This window comes from Nomascus leucogenys, chromosome 17 (genome assembly GCF_006542625.1).
Source record: "Nomascus leucogenys isolate Asia chromosome 17, Asia_NLE_v1, whole genome shotgun sequence".
Taxonomy (NCBI): domain Eukaryota; kingdom Metazoa; phylum Chordata; class Mammalia; order Primates; family Hylobatidae; genus Nomascus; species Nomascus leucogenys.
This window is the reverse complement of record NC_044397.1, coordinates 56920139-56933707: the sequence shown is the minus strand read 5'-3', so window position 1 is coordinate 56933707 and position 13569 is coordinate 56920139. Positions and strand designations below refer to the sequence as shown.

Here is a 13569-nt window from a genome sequence, read left to right as displayed (position 1 = left end):
ATCTGCTGCTACTCATAGTAGAAATCATGTGTAAGAATTTCAACTTCATGGATGATCATTTATTTCCCAACTTTCTCTTTAAAAGTGTGGGGGAAAGAAATGCTTCCCTGTCAAGGTTGAGGAATATAGCAAACTACTCTTGCAATATTGTCAGCTGTAAAAGGCATCTTTTGTTTATCTAGACTCTAGGGTACTTCTGAAATGAAGGGAAATGTTCAGAGACCATTAAAAATGCAAGAGGCCACATAAGAGGCTGAGTCATATAGCTGTCACCTCACCACCTTGAAACAAACTGCTCTATCATGTTTGTTTAGCTGGTGACAATGATATAATGCTGGAGATGAGGCTATGTATTTTTTTTTTTTGTCCTGCTGACTTGGTTATTGTTCCTTACTTTAAAATGGTCCTGGCCAGGTGCGGTGGCTCATGCCTGTAATTCCAGCACTTTGGGAGGCTGAGGCGGGCAGATCATGAGGTCAGGAGATCGAGACCATCCTGGCTAGCATGGTGAAACCCTGTCTCTACTAAAAAATACAACAAAAATTAGCCGAGCATGGTGGTGTGCGCCTGTAGTCTTAGCTACTCGGGAGGCTGAGGCAGGAGAATGGCGTGAACTCGGGAGGCGGAGCTTGTAGTGGGCCTAGATTGCACCACTGCACTCCAGCCTGGGCGACAGAGTGAGACTCTGTCTCAAAAAAAAAAAAAAGAAAAAAAATCCCTTTTGATTACTCTAAAGAAGAAAGGAAAAACAATAGATACACATTTTGCTGTTTAGTTAAGAAAGAAATATTGTTTCCATTGCACCAAAGCCTAAGAAGGATTTTAATTCACTCATTACTCCATTAAATATGAACTGGGCATCTGCAGGGGTGTTAGAGTCACTGGCAGAAGGATTTATGTGTCCAGTGTTCTTGGAGCTCTACTGTAACTGATGGCATTGAAGGATGCACCATACACCTGGATGTACGCGGGAAGGGCTTTCATGGCCAGAATAGGGCTTTGCACAAATGAGCACTGAATTAGTACTGAATGGATGGAGGAAAGGAGATCTGGTTGTAGTTAGCATGAAGGATACTCTTAGATGTGAAGTCAGAGGAAGGCATTAGTTACATCATGGAGAGCTTCGTGGACAAGCTGAAGAGTTTGATACTGCGTCAGAGTCTTTCAGACATGAAAATGACATGGCCTCCGGAGTTCTGAGACAGTTCTGTTGGCCTTTCCTAGAGGTGATGTTGACCCAACCACTTTAATCTGGATCTATGACTGGTGGAGTCATTTAAGAAAGTGACACGTCCAACCACAGAGAGCAATGTTTATGGAGTGATGTGTATTAACATGAATCAAGCTTTTTTATTGTGAAGCTGTGTCATCTCCCTATATGATTTTGTCTTTAAACTCAGAAGTGTATTGAGGCTGTTTTCAAAGGGGGTTTCTTCTCCAAGAGGAATGCGGGTGCCAGCTGCCAAACACTGTTTTGTTGTTGTTGTTATTTGTCAAAGGCTCCCTTTATGTTAATACCTTAGGTCTATAAACCTCACAGCCATTCTGATTTGCATATGCAATGATTGGAAAATGATCCAAATCAAACTTAACTGAAGTTGAAATAATAAAGGTGCTTGCAATGAAGGGACGTGGTTGTGAGGTAAGCCCCATGGTCTCAGCTCTACCAGTTAATAAGCTGAGTGACAAAGAAAAAAATCTCCTGATCTCATTGGGCCTTAAATTTTTGCATTTTATAGAGAGGAATTGGTATCTGTTCTAGTCCGTGTACAGGTGTGATTAAGAGTAAAATGAAATTATTGATGTGAAAATATTAATATAAAGGATGTAAGAGCATTAACAATTAGATGAGATCCTGCTTCAGGCTGGAGTTTTGAGGTTAAGTACTCAGCGTTGGAACCGTAACTGCCTCCATTCCCTTGGAGTTACGTGACCTGAACAAGTTATTTAGCTTCTCTGAGATCCACCTCACTTCTGTAAATCAGAGGCAGAGATAGCAACATCAGTATTTTGTGGGGATTAATTGGGATAATGTTTGGTGCCTCACTCACAGAGGATGCAGGACAGAGCTCACGTCCTCAGTCTTCTCTCTTGGTTTCCTTTTCTTTCCAGTGGGTAATCATAAGGACTGAGATTACAATGAGGAAGTTTCTATTAATAATACAGAGATGCCAGCTACACATCTACACATCAAGTGCTCACATAAATGTTTGCATCCTGCTGTTTGCTCAGCCTCCCTTCCTCAGTGCCATCCTCTCCTTCTCTTCATGCATCCAAAGGAAACCTATTACAATTCAGTAGCTGAGGACAGATCACTGGAATTTGGTAGTTTGTTGAGGCAAAAACCCATGAGGAGTAGAGTGTGATATGGTGAGGCAGGAAGATGATAATTAGGGACCAATGTAGTCTGAGAGAGCGGGGGCCCCATATTCCACAGTCAGTGCTGTGACACTTGTGTTGGATGAGAGCTTAACATGAGACCACGGGAGGCTTGGTCCCCCTCTGCTCTCTGCTCTCGCCCTGTGGTGGATGAGGGAGAAGTCATCTTTAAAGGTATTTCCTACTCAGATATGTGTAGGGAAGGGCACATATATAGGGTTGTGGATGTGAGTGTGAATAGACTCCTTGTGGGGCAGATGATGGAAATCAGTGGGCATATATCTATACACACATAATACAAATATTACATATTTTACAAATCCTGTTATTTTCTAAAGTCTAAGATTAGTTTCTATACCAAGAAGAATTTTATGCATTTAATTTTTAGAGGCAATGTGACAAAAAGTTTCTAAATAAATGATTTTTAAAATCAGAAACTGAAATACAGTTGTAGAGTGTGAGACATTAGTATGTTTATTTTATTCTCTTAGAAACCATGTATATTTTTTCTTTCTAATGATAAAGTTAAATGTGCTCATTATTTCAGAATTCAGAATAGTATTAAAAAAACCCTAACAGTCATACGATTATTTGTTGTCTGGATAACATTCCAGAATTTATTTCAGTCTGACTGTAAATATATGCAAATATATTTACCTCATTAATGTAATACTGAGTCTATGATTTTCTGTTTTACACTTAATATTATATAATAGCCATTTTCTCTTCAGTAAGTATTATTTTTAGAGATTTTTAATAGTTGAGGCTGAAATCAATGTATTTGTTATAAATCTATAACTTTTAATTTCGGGGGAAGGACTTTTATAAGGTAAGCCTAAGAATGCAAAGCTTCATGGGCACTTGGTATAACTTGACAAGTGATTTTTCAGAAATGTCTCTGCAGGTGCATTGTCACCTCTTTTGTTCTGCTCTTGAAGTGTCTGACTTTCAAAATATATATGTGTACGTTTTTCTTCCACTCATGTGTTACTCCTGCTTCTGTTTTAGCATTAATTAATATATTACATTTAATGTTTGTGGTTCCAAAATGTTGTACCTCAAAAAATTGTAGAATATTTCTTATAAGCACCTTTACCTACAGATAATGCAATTTATTTATCTCTATTTAATCACTGATTATACAGATAATGTGGACCTAATGTATTATCTAGAAATGTTAGATCAATGAGTGAACACAGAAATAAATGACTCCTTGGCTATTTTGCAACCTTTTATTCTGTGGAAGTAGGTAAATCAAATAAATCCTTCAGGGAATTTAGATTATTGACATAACTGTGTATGTTAGAGACAGAAATGAAAAAGTCAAGCTAATATTAATTAGATATTTACATCATTATGAATTTAATAATCTTCAAAGAGTGTCTAAGTTGTTGAAGGTGCCATGCTTTTATAATTTTATGTTTAGAAGCCTTCTTAAATAGTAACTGTTCTAGAGAGATCCTGAGTAACCTATTTCAACCTATCTCCTGTTTGTTTCAGGCATATTTTCTCTAGAGTGTTTCTATTTTGGAAGACTGGTAGAATTTACTTTTTGTTTAATTTTTGTGTAATTTTTCTTTTTGCGTAATTCATACTCTTCACAGTAAAGTCGGAATTCTTTTAGTTCAAGCGAAACTTTAATTTGAAAGCATTTTAATTAGTAATATGCATATGTGCTTATAGAGAATTTATTAATTATTGGAATTTAGCATTAATTTTTCAAAATTCATTAGCAAAATATACCCATAGGGCTGCAATTTCTACTAATGGTAAAAATGGATCCTAATATGCATAAGAACATACAGCCATCTCTCTGCCACTGTCTCCTCATACCGTTGTATTTTTATGTAGTGCTTCCTATTCATGTTTGAATTGTTTTATCTGCTTTTATCGAAGTTCTCCAAATAAATAGTGGGCTTCTTCACTCCAAGAAGAACATTCTTCTATTCTGGTCATATTCTGAATAGATCCCAAATTTCACTGCTTATTTATCTACTTATTTACACAGTGCCAGATATTGTTCCAAGTAATTTGCAAGGATTAATTCAGTCAGTCCTCTCACAACCTTATTAGGCAGATACTGTGATTAATCTGTTTGCTAGATGAGGCAACTGAGGTTAGAAAATTTACCAGACTTTCCAGGGTCACACAACTGGTACGTGGAGGAGCTGGATTCAACCTCAGTAGTGCAAACACTACATTTTGTCATGCCATCAGAATCATTAATAAACATGAGACCAGAAACACATCTCCATGCAACACATCCCCTGTGCCCTGGAACATAACGTTATGCCCAGACACAGCTGAGAACTCTCCCAGGAGCATTTACAAAGCTCCAGTGACATGGTGCTTCACCTTGGGAAGCCCCTTCAACCACCTGGGCCTCAATCCCTTCTTTTCATGAAACTTGGACATGTACACCCACTTTGGGGGATTTGGTGAAGACACAGTGGGTTGATCATGTTATTCAGCAGCACAGCTTGTAACATACTGCTGAGAAGGGGGATGGCTACAGAATTTATACCTCTTGTACCAACCCAGTGTGTTGGCCTTTAACAATTCTGAGAGATAGCCAAATAGAAAAGTTAGAGAGGTGCATGTCCGTATGCTTTTATGTATATTTTATCAGTGTCCTCACCAACCTGTCAGCCATGTGAAGATTAGAAACCATCAACTCGAATGATGGGAGGCTACTGCAGCCATGCACAGACCTCAGAGGGAAGTGACATCTGACAGCCTGAAATTAAGACAAGAGGATAGAAAAACAGAACCCCAGGGCAAAGAGCTCCATGGGTGCTCACAAGGGTGATCTATGTCACTGAAACAAGGTCACATTGTCTTGGGTCCCCTGTCTTTACCAGACAGATTTGAAAAATAATTTGACCATAAATCTGTTAGGGATCAGCCTCATTTAGGGAAAATTTACTTAAGCATGACACATTTTTCCCCAGCAATGCTTTGTAAATGAGATGAGTATGATTGCTAAGACTTGACATGCCATTTATTCATTCTTCATTCATTAAACTAATATTTACCAGTGCTAGGTACTAGGTACTCATACTGTGCTTGGTACTTAGAAAAGATGCATCAGTGAACAAAACGGACAGAGATTTTAGTCATCAGAGTATATTCATGTATTTGTCTTTTATTGAACAGATTTTTATTGGGATGCTGTGATGTGCCCAACACCACATGAGATAAGGGAGTAGAATAATTCATACAGTTTTTGGAGGACCCCTTCATTCCTGGAGATTGCTATTTGAGGTTACCTTAGGGTATGAGTATGAGCTCCTGTCTTGTTGATGGGACACCAATGGAGCTACTGTCTACAACTCTACAATGTGAGGAACAGAGCCCCTTAGGCAGGAGACTTCCTTTGCAGTCATAGGGCCTGTCCACCTAGGCTGGGTTAAAGTACAATTGGGATAACTTTTTTATGTAACAAACAAACAAGTGCCTGGTAATTACATATGCAATCCCTTTCATCTTTTCCCAGCCAAATTTTAATCAGTACAGACCTTGAAGCAATAAGGCCAGCAATCATGTTTCCCAGGGCCAGTTTCCAGCCCAGCTTCTCACTTCCACTAGCTCAGGACTTTGCTTTCACTGTTTGCATTTTCACCATCCCTCTTTTATTGACTGGATGTTGATTCTGGGACTTGCTGATAATTTTTTTAAGGTAAATCAGTGTCTGTGTCAATATAAATGGAAAACAACTAACTGTATAATTGACTTACAATTAATTTCTGTGTCTTATATTGAGAATCCAAACTCCCAACAATTTGGAGTAGTTACTTCCTTTTTCTGCCTCTGTGTGAAAATGGACTTAGAATTTACTCATCTTAGGTCAATATGGTAATAATCATGTTTTTATTTTATTTAACTCTCAGGTTTGGTGATGGTTATATGATCAAAGTTTGGCTCTGTAAGGAAGCAAGTCAACATTGCACTGTTTCTGACCACTTGAAGCTTTATTTTCCAGGAATTCAGTTCAAGGTAGTGCTAATATCCTGTATTATTTCTTTGTTTTCAGCTAAAAAAAATAATAAATGTACCTGTCTTTTTCTGTTTTTATTCTATGCTGTTATAACTACTTGTTACCTTAGCCACATTGCAAAGTATAGGCCCTGCCTCCCTACCAAAAATAGCATGGATAGCTGATATTGCTTGACTACTCTGAAGAGTGACAAGCCTGCTTAATTGCTTGCTGGATTGGCCACAGCAGCCTGTGATTACGTATCACGCCTCTTATCTGTGGGCACAGGTTCATTGCATAGCTCATCTTGTTCAGCATAGAAGATTGCAAGAGCTAATCTCTTCCATATATTTGCTGTAGGGTTTATAGGCTTGATGGTTTCAGCATTGCTTCACAGAAAGAGCCCTATGCTTGAGATCACAATCCTCTACAAACTTGCTATCATCAAGTATGGTCACTGAACCAGCAGCATCTTCATTACCTGGGACCTGTTAGACATGCAGAATCACAGGCCCCAACCTATTGAATGGGAATCTGCTTTTAACAAGGTGACCCGGAGATTCCTATGAACACTAAAGTTTGAGAAGCACTGTCTAAAAATCTCTTGGATAACTGTGGGATGCTACTTTATTATAACTTCTAGCAGGTTGTAGTCTATAAAGTAGTTATGTTCTATTTACTTCAACAACTGTCATTTAGTGAAATCCTACTATGCAAGAAGCATGCTGTGTGAGATTGTCATTCATGCTCAGTTATGACTCTGAGCCACCCTATAAAACAGATATAATTATCTCCATTGGCATACATGAAGACAAGGATCAGAGGTTTAAATATCTTCCCAACAGTTGGCTCAGCTAATGATGAGAACAGTGAGAGATAAGCGCAAGTCCCAGTGTAAAACTCAGGGCTCCTCCATCCATCTCTGTTAGGCCATGTTGAATTCCTACATTTCAAATATCTTTGCGCATATTATGATTCCTTAAACAGGGCTTCCCCATGCTGTTGCAAGGTTGGAGCATATCAGGGGGCAGAACAGCAATGCCACTCAGTTGAATGCCATTTGTCAAATATACCCCATGGCATATTGTCATCAATAAACATTCATTGGAGACTCACAAAATTATGTGTATAACTCAATTTATTTGCCAATTAAATGTAGTATGATCAATTTTGTTTAATAATGCTAATTATATGATCCTTTTTTTTTTTTTTGCTTTTAGGGACAGCACCTGAATTTATTAGAATATCATGTGCCAAAAAGATGGGGATGCCTAGCTGACTTGTTCAAAGTTATAGAGAACAATAAAACCTTCTTGAATATTAAGCATTATTCCATTAACCAAACCACTTTGGAGCAGGTATAGTATCTTGAATGATTCAGGAGGTTGCATTTTGGTCTGTTCATCAGACCTAATCTAGCCAATTGTAAAATTAATCGAATTGCTTCAATTCACCACTTTATTCAATTCATCTTGTTAAATTTTATAAAATTATGACAAGGATGGTGAGTGTCAGAAAGTTTGTTTATTGTATACCCTTCTACTTAAGATAGATACTCAGTAGAGTTTCAATTTGTTCATATTATGTTGGACATTCAACTATTTAAATCATATCACATTAACCTTCCTTTCTCCACCTTACTCAGCCCCACAAGACTTCTTGGGGGGGCTCCACTGCAATCAAATGATAGCTAACTTCTGGGGAAACAAAAAGCGTTTCATTTACTAAGAGTACCAGAAATATAAAAATACATCATGACATCTTTCTAAAACCAGGCTTAAAGTATTGAGAATTTCTAGGCGATTTATTATTATAATTGTTTAGAAATATGAATGTTCTTTGAGTTGTGTCCTCAATGGATTTACATATTTATGTGATTTGGGAGGGAGTGGTGTGAATTAACGATCTGTGGTTTTTAGGACAAGCTAGCCAGTGTTCTGAGACAATGTCTCCTTTCTAGTAAGTGAGACCAAAGGGTTGTATTCTTATAAGTAAACAACATTTTTACGGTTTTTTTCAGGTGTTTATTAATTTTGCTTCTGAGCAGCAGCAAACTCTTCAATCTACTCTTGATCCATCCGCTGACAGTCACCACACACATCACTTGCCCATCTGAGCACTAAAGAAGTTTCCATAAGGAATAAAACCTTGTCTTTCATTACAATTAACAGTGAAGGATAAAACAAGCACATGCACAATCAAGGAGCTGGAACACACTCTCCAGGCAGTCAAATTACATTCTCTTGTTCATTTTCTATTTTGAATCTCCTTGTTAATTAATAACCACCAAATGGAAAGGTCGTTCTTTCTGCAGACTTTTGGGGAGTTCCTCCAAGACATTTGTCCTCTTTACCATGCCAGATGGACACCAGCTTCTTTGTGACAAAGGCATGAATGATTTGACAGTGTCCAAACTGAGACATTCTGGAGCTGGAAAGCCTGTCACACTAGAGTGTGTGTGACATGTCCACTCTAAACATGTCACTTTTCTGTTAAGAAAACTGAGCTCCCTCCCCACGGGTTAAAAATCTTTAGTAACTTGTTTGTATAGAAAACAGTAACAAGGACTATTTTCTATTGTTGTCATCTATTTACTAGATACATGTTTTTAATGATTTTAATGTAAGCTTTTATTAATACTGATGACATTATATGGTATGATATGAAAAAATCACCAATTTTTTACATATAAAAGATGCCTTTTTAAAAAAATAGGTTTTAAAAAGCTCTTTTAGTATACACTTTAGCAAAATTAATTAAATTGAACTAGTTACTCTGTATCAATTACAATAGTTCTACCAGAATCTCCCAGGTTATAATTTATGAGCGTAGAGAAATAAAATGTAGATGCATTTTCTTTTTCTTAATTTAGATGAATAATTACTGTTTTTTGTTATTCTATGTCAGTGTTTTTCAAAGCATAGTGGTCTCCATATTAGCTGCATTGCCATCTCCTGGGAGCTTGCAAGAAATGTACATTCTCAGGATCCACTCCAGACCTATTGAATCTCAAATTCTGGGGCTTAAGCACATTCCAATTTAAGAACCAATGACCTAAGGGAATGTCTAGTTACCTCCTAGTTATACAAGCAAAATCAGCATAGTATGTAGTCTTTTTTTTTTTTTTTTGAGACGGAGTCTCGCTCTGTCACTCAGGCTGGAGTGCAGTGACATGATCTTGGCTCACTGCAAGCTCCGCCTCCCGGATTCACGCCATTCTCCTGCCTCAGCCTCCCCAGCAGCTGGGACTACAGGTGCACGTCGCCACACTCGGCTAATTTTTAGTATTTTTAGTAGAGACGGCGTTTCACTGTGTTAGCCAGGATGGTCTCTGTCTCCTGACCCTGTGATCCGCCCCCTCAGCCTCCCAACATGCTGGAATTACAGGCATCAACCACCGTGCCCAGCTGTAGTTTATTTTAAAATATATTTTTAAAAGCTTTGTAAAAATTATGTCATTCTCAGAATTGTCTTCAAAGCATTGTCAGATATAGAGTGCTCAGATGTGACTCTTAAAGACTATATACATCTGATATTTTTTCATCCTATAGTTAGTAAAATGCATAAAATCAATCCACTACTGAAATAGTTTCCAGTCAGACACTTCTGAGTTCAGACATTTCTCAACATTCTATTTCTATTGAATGTTCAATAGAAAATCACATTAATCTTATTTTAAAATTTGGCCTTTTTCAACACTAATATTGAGTACCAGTAGCTTGTGATGAAAGGCATATACTTCCTTATGAGATTTCTTTGTAAAGCAAGATTTCATTAAATCTCTATTTCCTAAATATCATTCTGTATAAGAGATATTTTTTAAATGGTAAGGATTAAGACAATCACAGATAGCTTTGTTGTGAGCAATTTTGATTCCCAGGTATCACATGAATTACACTTCCTTAAATAAATTACAGTTTATGGCCGTATGATTTATTCTCTAATTCTAACATAGTCTAGTTGTCAAAAGGAAATGTGTAATCGTTTTATGACTATTGAATCAATAAATACCAATTTGTGAAACATGAATGTGTTTAACCTGCAGTGAATAAATGAGATGTGCTTTAATTTAACCCGATTTTTGGAACGTAATTGTGCTTTTGCCAATATATTTTCTTGTATCTTTATTTGTGTCTTTAGGGATCCAATTTAATTTAGGTAAGCAGGAAATGAAGCTACTCCAAATCTTTTAAAGTTTGAAAGGTTAAAATTTAATTGAGTGTTGCTCTGCTATATTCTGCTCTTAGGGGTTCTTTTCTGGTTTTTGAACTGCTGTATTCTTGAAGTTTATGCTTCAAGGTATGCCTTTGAACAGTAAACAGAAAGAAAGAGAAACCCAACATGCTAAAACACCACATCCCAGAAGACTGGATACAAAAGGTCAGATCTTATGTTAATGTTGAAAATGTCATTGCATTTATAAGTCATGCAGGTATTTTACACCTTTGGAGTTAAACATTTGTCTTAAGACCTTTGGGCTTAAGGTCACACAACTGAGACTTTTAAACAGACTACCTTCTTTTGAAATCATTCTGAGTAGAGTACTTTATGAAACAGAAATAACAGTGATTATCCCAGTTCTACTAATCTAGCATTTACTATATAGATTATCTTTACTCAGATATTTAAACAGTTGATGTATTAAAGCTTTCATGCAAAATCAAGATAGTAAAAAGCAAACAGAAAGTGTATTTTTAGCATAATAAAGACTAGGTGGCTTAAGGTCATAGGTAGTTTTGTTTAATAAGCATTGGATTGAAAAATAGCTCAACATGACATCTTACAAAACATCTTAGAAACTACACAGCCACATACACACCCCACAACCTCCCCCCATAGGCACACTATTAGTGTTAATGAGAATGACATGAATATTAGCATAATCACAAATGTTTCTGCCTAAGTAGGAGTTACAGACATTTTAAATTTTCGAGCTGGGTTAACTATGTTTGTCCTTTGGCTTTTGCTTTGGCCTGCTGCATTATTTCAGCTCAATGAATTTTTTTGATGACTTGTTACAACTCAATTTCACACACTTGAATAATTCAAAGCCCTTTCACACATATGCACAGATATACATATGCACACATCATGCACATACAAGCATACATACGCACACATGCACATGTATGCACACTCAAACACACATTCCTTCAACTAACACTTTTGATCTCATTCCATGCACATAAGTAGGTGGTGGGTACTGTAAACATGGGTTGGTGAACTAATCAATAGCAGAGCCACAGTCACCGTCCTTGAGGAGCACTCAAGCAGGTGGAGATGGCAAGGTGAGATCTACAAGCAAGGAGTACTCCCTGACATGGGGTTGGAATGATTCGCTCTCATGGAGGACGTGGGAACAAACTTCGTGGGCCTTTGTAGATTGAGAATGGGGGAAATGATATCTGAGGCTAAGAGCAAATGGAAAATATTTAATGAGCAATGGATGCTTGCTTATTATGTTGGAGAGCGATAGCTAATATAGTGGTTCCTGTGGACATCAAGAACCCAGGTGTCTCATTTTTAGAATTTCTCTTACATTCCAGAATGGCTGCTAGATCTCTAGCTATCACAATATTCAAAGCTGAAATAAAAGAAAAATTGGACTAAGGGGATACTAGTACATCTATCTGAAAAGCTTCCCTGGCAACCTCACCTGCATACTTAGGCTTATATTACATCACCTGGAAGTATTCACATGACCCTAACTAGCTACAAGAGTGTTTGCTCAATGCAGTCTTTATCCAGGCTTCTGACCACCCTAAAATAAAATGAAGGTTCTGATTCTATGTGAGAAGAACTAAACAGATACTGGATAGATAACCAGCAGTCACTACTATAGAAATACAGAGAAGTTTTGTGGCCATTTTGCTTGGGAAAAGAATGCATTCAATTTTGGACATGTTGAATGAACCAGGTAGTGTTAAATTATTTGGCTATTTTGGGCAATCTAGTTTCTAAGAGTGTTACTATTTTCAAGATTAAAGATGTATGCTAAGATCTGTGGAGCAGATATCATTTATATTTATAAACATTACTGTCAAATTGAATGTGGTAGATAAAGAGAAGAAAATTTTATGGATATTTTCCATTTGGGTTAAATAAATAGCATTGTCATTTTCTCACAGTGAGAATTCCTCTTGAGAACTTTAATGAATAAATATCTCTTGCTGGAAAGGGTTGCAAATTACAGGAAGAAGTCAGAAGCATTTTTCTTAATTATTTGCTATTACTTGTCATCACAAGAGACATTTCACTGTCTTTCACTGTAAGTGAATCTATCACGTTTTTTCTCTTAAAGTATTTTAAAGAAACACTCTTTACATTAAAATGTTTTAAAGAAAAATTAGGTCCACTGAGTTAAAGGTACATCTTAAACCTAGCAAAACTCAATGGTTAAAAAACACATCTAGAAATTTTATGAGCATATTCTTCTTTCCAATACAAGGCAACATTCTGAACCCCATGTTTGCCTTCACATTTATGTTCCATGGGTGTGGGTTGGTAATGATGGGTGACAACTGTTGTTGGTGGGGGTCTGTTTGTTCCTTGGTTTTGTTCATGAAACACTGAGGACTCTTTGCGGGGTTCAATGCAGGGTGAGGAGTCATTGCTTCCAATCTGTTTACACTTGCACTTAGTGTCACATTGCAGCTTTGTCTACCCACACATAACCAAGTAAAAACTTTGTTTGCCTCAGCATAAGTTTAAGTGAATTAGGGTAGTACGCTAGGGCAAGGCAGCAAGTCCAAGGGGGAGTTCATAAGCTGGGCATCAGGAGACCTGGCTCTACTGCCAATCAGAGTGTGATCTCCAAGCCCTTTTGCTGTTGTGTGCTTCCATTTTCCTCACATTTACAATCATGACAAGATCTTTAAGAAGACTAATGAAATCAGCAAATTTCCACAGACAGTGCACAAATATACAATTTTAGAAAAGGGAACATATCTAAAGGTAGAAATGAAGAGTAATAGAATAATATGAAAAACTTTATGCAAAATATTCAAAAACAATTTTTAGTAAAACAATTAAGAATCAAGATTGTCTCGAGAAAACAATAGCCACTTCAGAAAATGAATCAACCATGAAATGTCATCACAAGTATATCCCTACCAGCGTCCCATCCCAATACAGCAGACCCAGATGGTTTTACAAACGTGCCATTCTAAAAGAAATAAACTCTCTATTTTACACAAGCTATTTCAGAAAATGAA

At 37.1% G+C, this 13569-nt stretch overlaps 1 protein-coding gene across 1 annotated transcript in view; it reads left to right on the top strand.

The window, feature by feature from the left end:
• ABCA13 (ATP binding cassette subfamily A member 13) overlaps positions 1-10431 on the top strand; it is a 489071-nt gene extending 478640 nt beyond the window's left edge. The window contains exons 60-62 of the mRNA XM_030795834.1: positions 6270-6375; positions 7576-7713; positions 8376-10431. Coding sequence (XP_030651694.1) covers positions 6270-6375; positions 7576-7713; positions 8376-8471 — 340 coding nt within the window. The 3' untranslated portion in view covers positions 8472-10431. The remainder of the gene's footprint in view (positions 1-6269; positions 6376-7575; positions 7714-8375) is intronic.
• Positions 10432-13569: the final 3138 nt, after the last annotated feature.